The sequence below is a fragment of the Rattus norvegicus genome, chromosome 13, assembly GCF_021556685.1.
Source record: "Rattus norvegicus strain SHRSP/BbbUtx chromosome 13, alternate assembly SHRSP_T2T, whole genome shotgun sequence".
Lineage (NCBI taxonomy): Eukaryota > Metazoa > Chordata > Mammalia > Rodentia > Muridae > Rattus > Rattus norvegicus.
In genome coordinates, this window is record NC_141546.1 from 69190824 (window position 1) to 69210344 (window position 19521).

Below are 19521 nucleotides of genomic sequence, written 5' to 3' on the forward strand. Positions count from 1 at the left end.
GTTGAAAAGTGGTGGGCTGAGGTTGCTGGTCAGAGAAAGTCGGCTCCGTTGCTTCCACCTGGCTCCGTGAACAAGAGTGCTCTTTATTCCCCAGCATGCACCAGGTTGATGGCATGCTGGGGACAGAAGAAACAAAACCAGGAGGAAGAAGAGCATCTTGCATGCCATGCTACCCTCTCCCACATGCGGCTGCGGGTTTCACTGGGGTGGAGTTTAAAGAGTCTCAGCAGAGGCAGCTGTTCAGCCTCCTGAGTTCTGAATCAGGGTCACCATCCCAAGGCAGCTCCATCCATCTCCTAGGCAAACATCCTTCCTGAGCCTGTATCTTCTGCTGCCCTGAGCAGCGCTTCGCTTTGCTCCCATGGCGCCTGAAGCAGCATTTGTATCTAGCAGTCCTGGGCTTGGTAGAGGGACTATGATACAGAGTATCCAGGGGAATGCAGAGTTTGAACTTACATCTCTGAACCTGTTGGTCTAACCAGGAAGGAGTGACTTGACAATTATGGCAGGCCCTTTACAAGTGTGACTGACAGGCAAGGCACCAAAGGCATTAAACAATTAGCTCAAGTCCTTCTGTGTTGTTTGAGGTCACTTTAGTCTCTGTGCTGTAAAATCCTCCAACAGTTCCCAATCTATGTAAACTACTTTTACCTGTTGCCCTCTTCCTCTCTGTCCTACAGTTTCTGTCGCTGATCCTGGCAATAGCACCCAGGATCTGTGAGGGAATGGTAGGGGTAGAGGTGACTAGGTTCACACTTTGACTCATGTGGTTAAAGGAGAAGGAAGGTCTTCTTAAGGGAAACCAGAACTCTTTAACTTGATTAACGGATTTCTGTATCCCAGAGAAGGGAGAAGTCCCTTGGTAGAATGTACAAGCTAAGGTAAACTGGGGAATGTGTGTGTGGGCGCACAACAGTATATGTATATGTCTCCCAAGAGACTCTAATGGCCTTTGTATTAAGTCTTTAACTCTCTTTTGCCTTCACCGTAAAATGTGCCCTTCTTCCTACATGGCAGCTGCTGGTTCTGGGAGGGGTTGGGCCTCTTTAAACTCAAAGGAAAGCAACATGAAGGTTCCCTCATGTGGCGCAGTGGTGGTGGAGCAGAGGGCAGAGAGGGTTAGATGCTGCAGCCCACTGCAGGTCATGGCTGAGGACTGGGAGGCAAACCTTGCAAGCCACCCTGTAGGGGCAGTTCTCTCCCAGGCCCAGAGGAGGCGAGATCACCCGCACTAATTTGTACATATCCTTATACGGGATCCTGCCGCTGTAAAGAAAGCACAGGTGGGTTAATAAGATACTCAGAAAAGAATGGGGAAGAAATGATGGCTTCTCCCTTCAGGGACTGCCCCCTGAAGAGGTAAGAGCAGTTTATTGGTGCCTGACATAATCAGACCAGAATGATGCCAAACTATACTGTTCCAATTGTCTCAGAAACTCCGAGTCCAATCTACTATCAAAAGGAACTATGTAATGCCTAAAGTACCCAGAAATACCTGTGTGGCTCACGCCTGGCCCGAGGAGCTCAAGCTCCAGCCAGGCTTCTAAGAGCAAAAAGGCAACCAGTTTGTCTCCGGCCACTGTCCAGAGCAGATGTCAGGTTGCCAATGTGTGGACTACAGAACTCCTTTTGCTTTCATTACAGGCAATTACTCCAGGCCACCTGTCAGGGGCAATGGGGAGTCAGCATGTTTCTGTAGACTGTGAGAGACAAATTTCCCACTAGGCTAATTAGCAAGAAACAGAGTTTGCATGAGAGAATTTGAAAGGGCTTTGGATCTCTCTGTGACATATACTGAGTTCAGCTTGGGTAAACTCTCCTCTATTCCACAGGAGCCTGCTAGGATCCATGTCCAAAACACAATCTGGGAAGATGCCCCAGAAATCTTTCCCTGCAGCTCCATTCCAGCCACACAGGTTTCAGATTGATCCTGCGGAATTCCAGGAACACTGTGACCTTTTTTTTTTTTTCCGATAACCCTTTCTTCTAGGAACCTTCAAGAAGAGACTTCTGGCTTCTTGTGGAAAGGGAAAAATTGACACAGGATTAATTCTCAGTGTTTAAAACATCTTTGCTGTCAGGGACTAGAACAAGGAAGCCATGGCAGGCTCTGAAGGTCTAGATGCACCCTGGACCAGGCCAGGCATTCCCATAGAAATGATGCGAACACCACCTCCATCTAAGCATCCTTTTGGGAAGCCATATCAAAGCACACATTTCTTCAGCTTCACTCTTTCTAGCCTTTTCCTGACTTGGTGCTGACTTGCCTTGTCTTTTTCCAGACAGTAGCTTACCAGTATGTCCAGTCTCTTACCCCGTGAAATGGTGGAAAAGTAACCATGTGTCAATTTATTCTTAAGTGTAGTAAATAGTGGCTTTCAACCCATTGTCGGTACTTCATATGAAGACCCTGACTCATTGCACTTCTGCTGATTTCTTCTGAAGAACCTTATTCCATTGAGAAAACCAGTTAAAATGTAACCAGAAAATTTAGTAATTCTCCAGACATTCATAATGACAGGAGTTCCTCTCTGTTTTTTTTTTTTTTCTCATGTGACCAAGTCTTATGATTAGTCCTGTTGGAACCTTTTCCCGGCAAATGCATGAAAGCTGGGGCATCTTTGATGCACTTGGAATTTAGAGACACAGAGGAAACAAACACAAAGGAAGTGTTGATTCCGAAAGCCAAGGACATCCAAGTGAGGCTAGAAGTGCAGCGCCATCCTTTGGTAGCAGATAGTTTCTCTTCAGTTAGGTGAGTGAATAGGTATCCAAAATCAAGGCCATAAATGCTTTATAGATGGCAATTCTCTTCGTTTCTGAGGTGCATACCATTGTTGTCAAGTACCTAGCAGTAGTATGCATGATATAATAACATGCTTAGAAACACATGCCAGGATAGATGGTTACATCCCTTGTCCAAAATGAGAAAACTGATACGATTCAGGCTGAACATCATTGTCTTCTAAGCCACTGCCAGTTGCACACTAAAACTCTTCGTTGGAAACTGAGTCCAGCAAGGAAAAATCTATGCTTAGCCGCTGTAACAGGAGGGATCTACATAGCCCCATGGCCTAGATCATTATTACAGAGGGGAAAGGAATTCTAATTCACCCACCCACCCTGAAAACAGTTAACCCCAGGTGTAGCAGATTCACAGCTTGGTAGATTTGGGGAAGAATTGCACATCGTGAAGGGAGTATCAGGTGGAAGCAACATGGTCCACTCCTGTGAAGAATAGCATTTCCTGAAGTATTTTCAGAGGGGGACCAGAATGTGGAGGGTGGTGAGTGAAGTCCCAGGAGCTAAGTTGGCCTGGACCAGCAAAGTTTTTCAGTCATAGACTGTCATCCTGTCCTCATCAGCAAGGGCTAAAACACTGTCACTGTTTCTGAAACAGGGGTCAAAAGATTTTTTTAAGAGTGAAGTTTCTGACAATAGTTTAATAGTAAATATTTAGAACTGGAAGGTCAGACCATCTTTATCCCAATTATTCAATTGTTCACTATAGAGCAAGAACAGCCATAGACAATAGATAAAACAAATGGCTGTAACTGCACCTCTATAAAACCTCATTTGTAAAAGCAATGAACCAAACTTAACTGGCAGGTGCTCTAAAGTCTAGATGTCACGTCACATCTGAACTATTGGACAGTGAAAGAAAGCAAAGAGTTCAGCCCTGCCAGTTCCTGCCATTTAACCCAGTTTCGTGTGATTAAAGCCCACAAGTCTAGAGGGCATCTGTTGGAAGGACCACCTATTTGACTATTTGAAATATAACTCAGAGTTTTATTTAACTGTATATACTGAAAAAGAATGAGAAGGAAAAGCACTAATGCCACTGATCATGGTGGCCAGATATGTCCCATTGGCCCCAAACCTCCTATCTCAGTTTCTGATGACTCATAGCAAAAAGGAGGAGGTTGGAAGCTGCCCTGATTGTGTAGTCCATCTAGAGTAAAATGAAATTGGTAAGCAAGGGTACAGCCTGCCGCAGAAGGAAAGACGAGGTACAGAATGCCCAGGAAGACTTTGGTGAATGGCTTGATACCAGTGCCTTTTCTGTGAGATAGAACCAAGAGGTGTTTCCTTTCCTTTTATAACAGGCAAGTATTTGAGTGACTCTGATCTAGAAGCCCCCAATCTCTGGGTAGCTGAAAGGCCTACGCACCATGCTGCTCTGTCATACTCTGCCCAGACACGGACAAATTCATCCAAGTGGTGAGGCCCCAGGATGGACGAATCTCGAGTCAGGTACTCAAAGTTGTCCATGATAACAGCCACAAACAGGTTGAGCATCTGGAGGGAAGGAGAAGAGTTAGGAGAAACTTAGGGCAGAAACGGGAACCAGATTGACAGACTTCAAGGCAAAGTTCTTGGGTGAAGGTTGGAGATCTTGCTCAACGCAACTCATTGTCGTTACACTATGCAGCTCATCGTGTGGGCTTTATGAGTTTATCTTCAATGCTGCTTTTTGTTTGCACAACACTTCATCCACTGTTATTACCTGTTTGATTTGTTCTTATGGCAGCAGAGGGAACAGAGGTTTCCACATTTTTAAAGTTAGAGAAAGTCAAGGTCAGATAACAACATTCCTCTCCATCCTTCATCCTGCTTCACAAAAAGAGCCCCCCACCAAAGAGCATGAGAGCCACGGAGCTAAAGAGCATGCTCCCTGGGTGAAGCTGTGCACCGGTCAGTTCTCTACTATGTACCCAGTATGTGCCAAACTCACTGACCCCGGTGCTGGAGGTGCTGGGATATGAGGTAAGAAAGTGCTAGTCTAGACATAGACCCTCACACCTAGCATGGTGCTTAAAGAAAAACAGGCCTTCACCAGATCTTGTTATAAGACGACTCTTGAAGATGTATCTAGTATTTAGAAAAGACAGAGATATATGAGAAACAGAAAAAGGTTGTAAGTCATGACGTCCATGGAAGCAGCACGTACACATGACTGTAGAGATAGAAAATTCTATCAAGGACATTTCTAGTAGCTAACATACCCTGTGGAAGTCATTAGATTTTTGAGCTGAAGCATGATGGAGCAGGTCTTATTTACCAGATCACATAAGCACAGAAGACAGTGCCTTAGGCAGAGGAGGTAACAAGAATGTTCACAGAGATACGTAGGAGCAGGGACATTCTAGGGGTCTGTAAGGAGAGTTAGAATAGCTAGGGCCAAGTGGCAAATCACAGAAGCAGCAGGTTACCATGCTATAGTCTGAACCAAGACCAGCCAACTAGCCAGACATTCTTATATGCTTTATAGGCCATTCTGTCTCTGTTTGAGATATTCAGCTCTGGTATTTCATCACCCAAAGCATTAGAAATATCAACGAGCGTGGCTGGGTTCCAAGGAAGCTTCGCTTATGAATACTGGAATTTGAATTTCATGTAATTTCCACATGCCATGAAAAGATTATTCATCTCTTATTTTGCCTCTCCCTCGTTTAAGACTGTAAAATGTATAGTTCATAGACCATATGAAAACAGGTGGCAAATCAGATTAGCCCATGGGCTAGAGAGTCTGATGATCTGTAGTACAGACTACTCTGCAGGCAAGCAAAGAGATATTTGTCTTTAGATGTAACCTTGGTAATGGTGTAGAAGTTAGATGTAGAACCAGGGTGAGAATGGTGTGCTCCTGGGACCAAATGATTCACAAGGACAGTAACAAGGACAATTGACCAGTCAACAGCTCTGTGGTGTGCTCCTGGGGTGCCATTGATTGTATTCTTCCTAGTACAGGCCCTTGCCTGTCCTACTACTATAGTCCAATGGAGGCACCATCCTTGACCTAGGCTTCACCCAGTCATTGAATCCTATTTTTCCTTAGTTCACAATGAGTGGAGATTCAACAAAAGCCAATGAAGTGGTAAAGACATGGCCATCTCTCTTATGGACATGAGAAAATGGAAGATCTGGAGTTGGTACGACAGCTGCCTGATAGGCATCAGAAGGTGGGGGGTGGCATTTGAGGAAGAAGCTCACATGAAGGGAAAGATTTATGAACAGAGAAGGATGAAAAGGGAAACTAAAATTTATCCTGGTGTTGTCATTTGAGCCTCATTGCTTAAACTTGCCTTGCCCTAGGACACCCCAATGACAGGTACCTGTAAAATCTTATTTCATTGAGGATATATCTAGCTGGGCTTTCTTTCATTTCAAATTCAAGGTTCCTGCCTGGTAGAAAAAAAAATGGTTGTGGAAATGAAAACAGAAATCTCTGTTGCAGATTCCTAGGTTAAATGGCTGGCTTCATGGGCTTGCCAGATATGCAGGCAGAGTCTCTAGGCTACAGAGAAAGTCTACAGGAAAGGCACAATTGCAGTAGTCTTTGCAACATGGAGAAGGTTGGGTATATCCTAATAGCCATGGTCCCTCTTTTTTTTTAATTGGAAAAAAAATATATTTTGGAAGAACTCACTACATAAGGTGACAAAATTCCACAATCAAATTACATAAAAATATACATTGCAATGTCTTTGTACAATAGGTGAGGAAAATCTGCTGTAAGAAGAAACAAATATGGGCTAAGGAGAAGGGTAATAGGATGAATATAATTTTTCATAGCAATCCCAGATATAGGAATCCTGTAGCTGTGCATGCTAGATTCATCCAATCTTAATATTAATATCAAGGGCAAAAATAAAACCAAATCTGGACTTTGTATTGTTTGGAATAAATTTCACTAAGATGAACTTAGAACAGACTTTAGATTTTTGTTTTCTTTTAAAGTTCTGCTCTCAACAGGCAGGAAATGTCATGGCCACATCCAATCAAAGAGATGGGTGATCAGGGTACAGAAAGGACAAAGCCCCGAGTGATGACCCCCCCCCCCACCTCCGAAGTCATTGTGAAAACAAAGTAATTTACTAGTATTTCAGTATTTTAACTAAATGATTTGAGAACTTTTCTGGCAGATAGGAGAGATAAAAGGGAAGGGGAGTGTGCCGAAACAAAGAAAATGTAAAAAGATTAGTAATGGAGTGGAATGAAAGACTCAACGGTTTAAAGGAAATTATATGGAAACTTTTAATCCTCATTGGCTTAATTCCTGACATGCTTTAAGGAATCTTTTTGAACCGATAAAAAAACGATGAATGGGAAAAGAAGGCCTGCTAAAGTCTTTTAGAAGTCACACAATTCTTATTCTACTACAAGGCAGCATTATTTGGTACAAGATATGTTTGTGGATGAACATGTGTATATATACATGACCAGCATATATATATATAAAATCCAGATCATGTTGTGCTATGTACAAGTCTTTACAATTCTTCCTGAAGGTTAAAACAGTTTATTAGAATTCAAAATGCGTAATCATCTGTAAGTTGGCCCTTGTTAGGCTCTTGTTAGCATTAATGACTGGCAGGTTTTATTGCAGCCCAGTTCCAGCCAGAGTTTGCCAACTTGTTACAACAGAAGTCCAGTGATAGCAGGGCAGAGTGCAGGACAAACAGTGCCATGTTTCTCAGTTGGAGACCCTGAAGTAATGCAGTCACCAGCTATTGAATAAACACTACTCAAAAGCAGTTTCTTGTCTTTTTCTTACACAGCGGGCAATTTTCCTTTTAAATTCTCCATTTCTGCCTTCCCCTCATTCTTTCGCAGCATCTACATTGGCAGGTGAGTCTCCATTAGGGTCTGCCAGCATAGGAATGACAGGAATCATGATGGTCTACACAGTATGGATAGGCGGCCAGCGTTCCTCTGGCTTCTCCTATTTATCCTCCCCAGGCTCATGAAGAATAGAAATGCAAACATCCCCATTTTTTAATCAACATTTGGGTGCCAAACCTCTGTAATGAATTTCAACTTAGGAGACTGGAGGGGATAAACGTTTGGGAAAGTGAGATGAGCCTTAAAGACACCACCTTCATAAAGTGTATCTGGAGGACCAATAATAAGGACTTCCCAACCACAGAGATCATTGTCATCTACTAAACCTGCTGAAAGTCTTTCACTAGATTTTAGTTGAGTTCTGCCAGCTGTCTTACTTCAAGGCACTGGGGACAAGCTCTGAAGGTGGCTGAAGCTAGGTGTGTTGAGGACCCCCAGGCTGGGACTGGAGAGCTGAAGCTACAGGAGGCTGATCTTGGGGGATGGGAAGAAGCACCTCTATTGTCTTTCCACTCACTGCCTCAAGCCGGAAGGGGAGGGTACCGGGTGCCTCTGAGGGCACTGGGACTTTGCTCACTCACTTTCCTCATTAGCCCTGTGCCTTCCTTCACCACAGTCTCACTGCGCACAGGGCATTCCATCACGGTTTCTCTTTCCTGCTACCTATGCTACAAATGGCAGCATACTGAAGGTCCATTTGTCTTCTCTTACTATATTAGGGTGAAGGACATCCGTCAGTTGATACAGGAATGAGCCAATGTCAGGCCATCAGAACAAGCATGACAGCTTCCTTCAGACTTCACTGACGTGGCAGAGAAAACCTCATCCGTTGCTGTTTGAGAATTGCCGTTTCATATAGCTGAACCCAACACAGGCCTCTCTGTCACTGAGATTTGAGCCACAGTGAATTTATTCAACCAGTGCCTGGATTATGACTGTTTTCTGTGTATACACTCCTTTCGGGGCACTTATCATTAATGTTAATAGCTAATGTTAATAAAAACTATTAACATTGCTATTGCTTTGTCCCAATGTGGGGCTTCATTGTGCATCCTTTAACGGTGTGCCGTGCACGTTAATATCTACTCTTGGTTTTCATGCTCCTTCCTGTCCTTCATGAGGAAGTTTTAATTACCATTAGCTCTTTGAGAAAAGAAATGCTTCTGATTTGTAACTGCATTCTTAGCTCTCAGCACATGGCCTGGCATATCAAAGAACCTCAGAAATCTCTGTTGGGTGGTTGGTTTGATATGAGCAGTTTATGACTTGCCCAAGGTCACAAAGTCGGTCTTATTGTAGGGCTGTGACTCGAAGGCAGATCGTCTCACACTGAATATAGCCTCATTAAAAATAACATTAATGTGAATTATGTAGCACCCTCTGTCTCACAATTCTAAAAGTAACCATATAGCCTCCAATTAATTTTCCACTTTTAACTTTGGTTTCTTTTAAATATTTATCATTAAACATTTAAACTATATAAGGTAAAATGGAGAGGTCTATGTGTCCCCTCTTTCTGTTCCAATTTATTCTTATTGATGAGTATTAATCCTCTGTATGTTGGTTTCTTATTTGCTGGCGGTCACAAAGAGTGGGTCTTGTTGACAGTTCTACTCTGGTGCCTAGCTCAGTGTCCATCATGAGTGGCCACTTGACAAAAAAAATGGGTTGAAGGTAGAAGTAATGTATCAGTTATTTTCATTATACATTGTATTTTCAGATTTATAAATGGTTCTGTGTTCTTTTTCATTGAAAAAGTGCTTCACACCAATAGAAGGGTATTAAAATGCATATATTATCTTCCTGAGCATATACTACTGCTGACAAGCATGAGGTGAGTGTATGTGCATGTGTACAGGTGCTCTTGTGCATGAGAGTGTCATAATTACCCATGTGTATGTGTGAGTGCATGGATGGTAGACAGAGGCCACAGCAGGATGCTGAGTGCTTTGCTCTATCACACTTTGTCTTATCCCTTTGAGACAGGTTTTCTCACTGCACTTGGAGCTAGGCTGATGGCCAGCAAGCCTCAGTGATCCTGTATCCCCCACCTTCATCCTCATCCCCTACCCCCAGCAGGTATGCCTGCAGCTTTTTACATGGGTGCTGGGAATTGAAACACAGATTCTCTTTTCAAACAGCAAATGCCATTATCCGCTGAGCTATCTCCCCGCCCTTTCATGACTTGTTTATACCATGGTAAAGATGCTATACAAGAGGAAGTGCTTTAGCCTAGGCTAAATAGCAACAAAATCAAAACCAAAAGGGGGGAGGGGACTCCCAGAGTCTCTTTACTCCCTACATTATCCCATGTACCAGGCAGAATGGTCTTTCTGAAGAGCCCTGGCTCTCACTGGAAAGCTGAATTGTCAGATGTCTCTGTCCCCTGAAAGAGAAATCACTGGGCATGAAACAGTTAAGTTACTTTTCAATGCACAGCCATGGAATTGACCACGTGTGAGCAATAGCATTAGTTTAGTGTTATATAGTTTTGTACAGCCAGTGGCATTTGCAGTAAAGTTGAGCTGAGGGACGTTCTGAGAGTCAGAAGGACTACAGTGACCTTTGTATCGACCTGGTGGCACTGCATGTATTTATTCCATCCATCACTGCTAACCTGATGTTGTAGGGAAGACATTTCTGGATGCTTTCTCCAAAAGAAGGAACTCAGGGGTCATTTCAGATCTCTTATCACTTTGCTAAGTTGGGATGTTTTTACATATCCTCCTCAATATCCACTAACACCCAAAGTAATCATGTTTTCACACCAGAACACTTGCCAACTGCCAACCAATTCAATGGCACCAGGAGAAAAACCACATCAATTACAGTGCACGTGACCATTAGTTACCTCTGATTAACCCTATAAGCCTCGATTTTCAAGGTACCTTTTCATAAACAGTTAAAAAAAAACAAACTCTCCCAAACAGATACAAGTCTTAGCTATTAAATAAACTACACATGCCACAAAGAAGACAGGGGTTACCCCAGTAGCTCCCGATCAACAAGAAGCTTGGTGCTCTGTTCCTACCTTCAAGTCCTCATCCAGTCTCTCAAGGTCTCTCTCCTTGAAGCCAAAAAGACCTTAACCCAACAAGAATCACTCTCCTTGCAAAGATTCTAAGGAGCACTTTGGCCTCCAAAGGCAATGATCTACTTCTTCTATAGCTTGGAGGGTGAGTATATATGTGAGGGATCAGGGAATGAAGAGAGGCAGAGGAGAACATGTGCATACACTGTGGGAGACTTCACTCTATCAGGCACACCACCAATAAAGGCAAATTCTTACTTACCAGGAAGGAGCAGAAGAAGATGAAGGAGACAAAATAAACGTAGGCCAGGTCAGTGCCACAGCGCTCACTCTCGTTCTGCCCTGAGGGTGCAGTGGTGTCAGGCTCACAGCCCTTCTCGCCCAGACATGACAACATAATCTCCTGCCAAGCCTCCCCTGTGGCGCTCCTGAACACAGAAATCCATCTTGGTTAAAAAAGTCTTTATGTCCCATCCCACCCTGGGTCCCTCTTGTTCTTCCTCCCCACCCACCATTTCTCCATCTGTTGAGGGTCTAATCTGATAGTAGAGAAATAGTGGAAGGACCCCAAGACCCCACATAAACACAGCTACTCAAGGTTTCAGGTCTTAAACTGTTCGCATCAGAAGCTTATGCGCCTCTCCCCTCCTAGAATCCCCGAGGACAAGTTGAAACACACAGAGGAACTACTGAGTCAAAGACAGTGACGGAAATTTCTAAATCACAGGGAGGTTCGATTAAAGCATGGTCTCTTTCCACTGCATATCCTAAGAACAGCAGAGCAGAATTAGATCAAGAGGCCATCGGCTTTCTCCCTCCAGGGGCTTCTCCCCACATTGGCAGCTGAAGACCATGAGGTCTCCAACTTGAACAGTTGTTCATCCAGGTACCTGAAAAGCAGCATGAGAGACCCGAAGAAACTCCGAAAGTTGTTGTGCCGGTTGATATGACTCTCCTCATCTAACTTTATGTTTCCAAACACCTTGGAGGAGATAAGAGAAATCAATGAGCAGAATTGAGTTGTGTCACATGTCCAGCACATGGTCATTAGACACGCAGGCAGGGTAGATAAAGTACGAGCAGGAATTCTGGATGCTGGTCTCTGAAACAGATAACCTGCAGTGAGAGAGCTGACCAACACCATGTTCTTGGCCTGAAATGGAAACTAATTACCTCCCCCACTGCTCCAGTACAGCAAAAGGGACTAATGCTCACAATATTCAAGCAGTACATAGAATGCAAATATTTAAAAATCATTCTGTACATACACGGCCTCTCCTACGCTTAAATTGGAGCTGCATTTTAGGCTCATGGTACCCATGCAATCTACCAAAGACATTGCTTAACAAGAGGACACACATAGAGTCACCACTCTTTCCCCCATATCTGATAATCATGGAGAGAATATCTTTATCTGCCAAAGATGTCATTTATGGTTTGGGCAGAAGCTATCCTACAATATGTAAAGTGATTAGATGTACTCTTATTTAGAGATCAAAGTCTCAGAAGTCTGTTATCTTAATGCATAACCAATGGAAATGAACATACATGCAGCATCAGACTGACATAAATCTCACTGAACTAGGTCACTTAGGTGTAAGCTAAAAACAAAATCCAGGTTGTATGATGAAGGAAGGATAATTGGGCACCTGAAAAAGAAGGGCTGAAGACATAGCCCTAACTTAGATACATGGGGTCTTAGTTTTAGTCCATTGTACCAGAGAGGAAAATCAAAGAAAGGAAGGAGTGAGTAGAGAGAGAAAGAATGGAAAAGAAAACAAGCAACCCCAGAGAGAGAGAGAGAGAGAGAGAGAGAGAGAGAGAGCGCATTATGTACTGCTGGGCTCTGATCACTGACATAAAAAAAAAAGGGGTGACACTTAGCAGTATGTATGCACACACAGAGATAAACTCTGACAATAATTCCAAGATGCTCCAACGAGAAGGGCGCACTCTCTTCATCTGCCAGTGCTTCAGAGGTCAGGATCAAGCCTTCCAAGGCAGTCCTGGGACAACTGACAACTTCATGGGTCACTCTTCTACCTATCTGAGATGGTTTCCAGCCTACATTTAGCATGCTTCTGTTTATTTGATGTATGCTAAATGGAACACGTTTTCCCCTAACAGTTTTGAGAGTGTGCAATTGAGGAACAGTCTCTGCCCCCAGCTATTTTGCTCAAGTAACTCCCACTGACACCTGCTTTGGGAATTTGTTCTCACTGCTGTTTTTTTTCTTTTTTTTTCAAAACCCAAATACTACTTGTCTTCAGGGAGAACGGAGGTGGCAAGCCAGGCAGCAGAGGGAAGAATTGAAGGAACAGATAAGAAAGAGGCAGTTCCTCAAGAAACACATGACTTTTAAAAACCCCACAGAAGCAGCCAAACCTCCTTCATCCTGTATAATTCCCGAGGTGACTGTTGTACATCCGTAACCAGTTTAAATTTCCTTCTCTCTTGCCTCATTTCCTTAGCTAGAGATCTGCAAGTTGCGCCCAGTGTGTCACATCTGCACACTTCACAGGGTCTTTTCTCCCTGGGACTCTCGTAGCAGCATCATTAGCTGTCCCGGTTATGACTTTTCTCGAGTGCTCCATGAAGCTGTTGGGGAGTGCACTGCGATTTTGTCAACATGATGTTAGTGTAATTGTCAAAGAAAGCATAGCTACTTTGAATATTTTCTAAGATAATTTTTAAGCCCCAAATGGATATTTATTACGGAAGTGGTGGGTCTTAAAATTCCTTTGCATATTCTTTTTACACCCTCCCAGCCTGTTACCACCTACATCTCCTATACCAGAGGCTATGAAAGAGGAAGAAGGGACACTTCTGAAAGCTGCAGGAAAGTCCAGGCTTCCATCCATTTTCACTTGGAATTAAATGCAGAACTGGAAGGCTCTGCTTGTGTTTAACCCACTCCACACAGCTGGACAGCTACAGAGCTAATGCCAACAGCATCTCTTCTAATAGCCTGTACACATAACCCCCTCCCCAGAAATGACAAATAACTTATTTGTTCTGCAAAAATGTCCTCTTCTGAGAGGACTTTAAAAGTGCAGCATAACGGATTGTGGATGGTCTTATAGATCCATCTGGTTGCCCTTGACATCTATCTAATAGCTTACTCCTCCTATCCATTGGACCTTCTATTTGTGCAGGGCTCTTGTATTTTCAACTCTCTGTTTCTGATGGTTATCTTCACTGCCTAAGCTTGGCTGCCCTGGAACTCACTCTGAAGACCAGTCTGGCCTTGAACTGAGAGATCCACCTGCCTCTGTATCCAGAGTGCTGGGATTAAAGGCCTATGTCACTGCACCTGGACCTAAGTTGTTCTTTAATTCCTTCTCAATTTTCTTTAATTGCTTTTCTCGAGTTTGAAGCTTAGCTGACTGGGGGTGGGGTATTACTCAGAGATCACCACTCCTTGTATTCTATTTAATAATTGGCTTTTCTTTATCTCCTTGAACATGGGGTTTCGATCCACTCCACTTCCTGATGCCTCTTCCATCAAGTAAATTTTATAGTTTTCCCTTTTTCAGCTTGCTCCTTTTCACTACAGATCTTCACAGGAGTGAACACTAACAACCACAGGACAGAGTTAATACTAGGCTGTTTTGAGATTTCTTCTGCCAATGAAATTAATCCAAAAACTCTTCTTCATTTTAGCCCCAGGCAAACTTTTTTTTGGGCTAGAACAAAAAGCAGTCACATTCTTTGCCAAAATATCACAAGAACAGCCTCTCAGCTACATACTAACATTTTTCTCCTTTGAAACCTCTTGAGCCAGGCTCCCATGGTACGAATCACCCTTTGCACCACCATCTTCATGTTCTACTAGGCCTTTTAAGCCACACTTAAAGCATTCAAATGCTTTTCTAATCCAAAGACTCCATTTCTCCAAACAAAAGCATGGTCAGGCCTATCACAGAAACACCCCATTCCAACTTTTGTCCTACTTAGGGTTTCTGTTTCTGTGAAGACATCATAACCTTGGCAACTCTTATAAAGGAAAATAGTTAATTGGGACTGGATTACAGTTTAGAGGTTTAATCCATTATGGACTCCATTATGGACTCTATATGGAAGGAAACATGGCAGTGTCTAGGCAGACGTGGTGCAGGAGAAGGAGCTGAGAATTCTATATCTGGATCACAGGCAGCAGGAAGGGAACCTGCTTGAACTCCTTACACCTCAATGCCTATAGGTCACCCTACAGTGACACACTTCACCCAAAAGGCCACACCTTCTAATAGTGCCACTTTCTATGGATGTATGGGGGCCATTTTCATTTAACCCACCATAGGTTTTCTGTTTTGTGATGACCGCGTTGAACACTAGTAACACACTTAGGAGTATGTATGATTTGTGCTTGGCACTGGCTTTCTTTGACAGACCAGGCTGGGGATAGCAAGTTAAAGCAAGCCACGGTGGCAAAAGCATTATTGTCTTGAAAAAGCAGTCCCCACCTCCTACTGACAAATCAAAGAAGTCCTTGCAAGTTGCTTGTCTGATGGGCTGAGAGAAGGCACAGCATTAAGAACTGGGTTGTAAAGAGGCACAGTTAGGTCAATATCAGCTTTTTACCTTGTTATCTGAGAACATGAATAAGGTTAAAGGTTACTTAACTATATTAAATGTCAGTGGAAACAATGAAACTCAATTACTCCTGATTATACTAACCATACACCTCACCCCTTCTTTTTATATGCCTGTATATAGGTGTCTATTTGCAAATAGGCATATAGTCAGCCCCATACCTGGCAAACCAAGTAAATGAGGTAAACGGCATCATCAATGTCAGTATGAGTCTCATCAGCAGACTTGGAGACAGTATCATTCCACCTTATTTCACTTGAAGATGAAAGGGGTAAGAGCTATTTTATCATTCAGAAACTTGGGAATATGGAATTTAATTTAACCATTCAAATTTCAATTTTTCAGTTTGAGACTATGTAAATTCTGAGGTAAAGGTTAGAGGGAGTTAGTAGGGTCTTGAGGTTATCAAGAGAGGATTAAAGTTCTGTGGCAATTGTTTCTATTGCTACCAACATCATTTCATATACCCAGTGTAAGACCTTCAGAGAAGGAAAACGCCAGGCTCCTTGTAGGTCTTATGTATTTTGATGCTGGACATTTGGCTGTGGTTTTGGAGACTAAAACTGCCTGGTTAGAGTTAGAGGAAGAGTGAGAATAAAAGGTCTTGTGGAAAGAATCTAGGCCAGACTGCTGATCAGGAAGTTTGGTAACTGAGGCAGTGACTCGAGGTAGCCAGGTGGTGCAGACATCTAAGGAGGCCTCCAGGCTGCCTGGCTTCAGGAACGGTCAGCTGAAGTTCTTAGAGGGGTTAGTCATGCAGCTCTTTAAGTCATTCTTTCAAAAAGCCTGTGGACCCCACCAAATAAATTAGGGGATGTGTGTGCTCCTTGTTCATTGAAGCAGGTCGTCCATTCGAAATGACTCTTGTTCTTAGAAAGAACATTTGGTTTCTTGGGGCTCAGTGAACCTCTAGCTATCTGTACAAATCTCCAAGACAGAACCCAATCTGCTATCAAGTTCTAAAAACTTTGAGGATTGAGTAGGCCAGGGGATTCTCCAGCAAGTTCCATGGCCCTGTACTATAGGAATCGGTAGGAATATATTTCTGGTGCTTCCTTGGATGGGCAGTAACAGGTCTTGGAGAACTCAGACAGTTAAAACTTAACATAGATGTGTTTGGTGCCATCACTTACTGGGGGAACAGCCATCTACTTCCTTTTAGTTGTGTTCAAATAGAGATCCTGAGGGAAAAACCTTACTTCAGTTGCAATGGGGGTCCCTCTCTCTGAAAACAGTGGTGTAGTTCTATTGTTTTAGGTCTATTGGAGAAGCCCAGCTACTCCTAAGTCACAGCATGATTGGGAGACCTCAGATGAAGCCCCACAGAGCAGACCACCCTGAATACCTAGGGAACCACTTGGCCCATGTGACATCCCCAAGGTCACAATGCAACAAGACCTTGGACAAGTTTCTTAGTCGAGCAACACTGTACATATATCCTCAACTCTGTTGGAGACAATGTGGGCAGCTGCTGCCCCATCAGGCCACTCACCTGCATCCCAATGATAGCGTAGATGAAGAAAAGCATGGCAATCAGAAGGCAGACATAGGGGAGAGCCTGTAAGGGAATCGAGAGATAATAATCAAGGAGACCACTGCTCCTGTCACTGCTCCTGTTGTCATTGGCAAGGCAGGAGCTCTTGCTTGCGCTGAGGCTATTTGAAGCAGGACTGACACTGATCCTTGAAGCTATTCCGTTTGGAGTAGTCTTTCCTTTTGAAAATATGCCCAAGTCTTCTGATGGATTTGTGACCCCTATCTCCAAAGAGGGCTAGGGAAACTTTCTGAGTTTGAGAGACATTTCACTTGATATGCTAAAGACTAATAATCCTAGTAACTGTGACCCAAATTAAAGATGACCTAAATTTTGGTTTCAAGGTCTCTGTATTTCTTCCTGTCATCCCCACATCTAATGTATAACTCATAGTGGGAGATCTGGAGGCAAAGCTAAATGACTTGAGGCTCCTTGTTATCCATTCCTAGACATATCTTTTATCTCAGATGAAATACCATTTTCCAGTGCTTAATCCTTTCAATATTTTATTGTATTTCACATAAATCCCCCTAAAGCCTGCTAAGTGTCAGCCATTATGAAACTGTAATGAATCCATGAGGCAAAAATTTAAAAATCTATATTGTTTATGTTTACTGCCACTTTGTGATGATAACATTTCTATATGAAAATAGAAGGCAAGGGCTTGCCCTTGATATTCTAGGGCAGGGGCAGACACAGAATAGTTGAGATTTGGAGTAGGATGGCGCAATATAGTTGTGTGGGGATCCTTGTACTGACATGAAATTCTCTCCTTTTTACCATTCTGTAAGCTCACGGGCAGCCAGTGCCACTGAGAGTCTCAATCTTGTCCTGAGTGTACACACCATGAATCCCGGGAGACCAGGCAAAGGCTTTCAGATGGCTGTGTAGCAGGGCAGAGTTTATCAACAGAGATAACAAAACGAAGACTCCCAAGAGGGACTATTTACAACTTGAATAGAGTGTAGGCTTAAAAATTTTTAGACTACTTTTATGATGGGTTTTAAATGGTTTACCTCCCTTCTAGCCCACCACCCACCAGAGGTAGTGGGAAAGAAAGGTTATTAGGATACGGGGGTGGGGAGTGAGCCTGTTTAGAAATTGTGTTTTGGAGCAAATCCCATCTGTATTGTCAGGAAATCAGCAGTTCAGTTTACAGGATGTAGCCGTGGCAGATCGATCGCTCACAAATACTTCACAGCTTCACGAATATACCAGCAGTCTGGTTTGGTATTGTTGGGATAGTAACCATGAACCAGCAGCAGTGTCGAGACCTAGCAGAGACAGGTAGGTCTCAGCCAGACTGGCACTAGTCAGCAGGAGGAATTAGACCAGCAGGGATGCCAGGTTAAGGTTTTTATTTTTGGTGTGTGTGTGTGTGTGTGTGTGTGTGTGTGTGTGTGTACACTAAGTGAAGATCAGTGACTATGTGAGACTAAGAAGTGTTCCAGAGCTATGCTTGTCATTGTCTGTTGGCTCCTGTTTATACTCCCTCCAAATATCATGTGTCCTCACTATGTGTCTTGTCTCAGCACATGAATCTGTCTTAGCAAATCTCCATGTCACTCTGTATCAGCTGACATCGCTCTGCCAACTGGCCCAAGTCTGCAGAAGCAGCAAGGAGCCATCAACACACCACCAAGTGTTTTTTTGGTACAGTTCTCTCTATGGAATCATGACAAATAGAGCTCAACAACGCAATGTAAGGCAGACCAATACATGCCTGTCATTAGTGGAAGAATCCCTCATCACACATCCTTTCACATGCTTGCTTTAGCCAAACATACCTTTACCTGTGTCCACTTCAGGAAAACAGTTCTGCATGTGTTTGCCCCTAGCAAAACACTATCTGACACAACTGACTTTCCAAAGAACCCTTAAGTTTCCACTTCAATAGAGGACAAATTAAAATGCACCTGACAGCTAATAAGCAGGTCCCTCCTCCATAAAGCACTGAGTCCCAGGGTGTAAGGAAAGGAATGGATGCATTTCCACAAGAATTGTCGCAAGGAGGCAGGGTTCCCTGCTGCCTGTGCTGATGCCCTATGCCCTGGTCTACCCATTTGGCTTTATTCTTCCTTCTCCACCCAATGTCTCCAGTCTCAGATTATCTTCCTACTCTAAGTGTTAGAGAGAAAACCAAAGATTTTATCTGTTCTTCTAGCCCCTGTTCTTTCTGGTCACAAAAATACACTCTAATACAAAATAAGAGAAAGAAGGGATGACATTTTGAACATAGGCTAGAGACTGAAATGTGTGAATCCCAGGATTCGGTCAGAGTGGGTAAAAGTAAAGGTATAGTGTTAATATTGGACATTTCTCTGCTTTGGATTTGCATAAGTGATTTTGACTTTTTCATTTTTGTTGTTGAGCAATCTGTTTCTGTACAGTATCGCAGAATCATCCAGAAGAGGAAACACTCATCCAAAATACAGCCCCGCTGGGATTCAGACTCGCCTGCCTTCCATGTTCTCTGTAATATCCACTGAATATGCTACCCATTTGGTTGTCAGTTTTTGACACCATTTTCTTTAGCTTCAATAGGACACAGTGTCACCGAGTCTCGGTGATGGGATAACGTGACAGGATGACACTTATTTCTTAGACTCACTAACAACTGACGCCTGATGGGCAGATATTTTAAAATAAAATAAAAAACAGCTTTAAAAGCAAGTTGTCTTTCTAATTCTAAATCTGAACTCACCTGAGAATCTTAGGGCAAACTCGTATGGTTTTG

At 43.2% G+C, this 19521-nt stretch overlaps 1 protein-coding gene across 2 annotated transcripts in view; it reads right to left on the reverse strand.

The window, feature by feature from the left end:
• Cacna1e (calcium voltage-gated channel subunit alpha1 E) overlaps nt 1–19521 on the reverse strand; it is a 484040-nt gene that overhangs the window by 24682 nt on the left and 439837 nt on the right. Inside the window, exons 36-40 of one of the 2 annotated variants that reach the window (XM_087581477.1) lie at nt 16743–16808; nt 11548–11639; nt 10920–11085; nt 4172–4299; nt 1170–1266 (exon numbers count right to left, since the gene is read on the reverse strand). In XM_087581477.1, the coding sequence (XP_087437603.1) occupies nt 1170–1266; nt 4172–4299; nt 10920–11085; nt 11548–11639; nt 16743–16808 (549 nt within the window). 2 annotated transcript variants of the gene reach the window in all.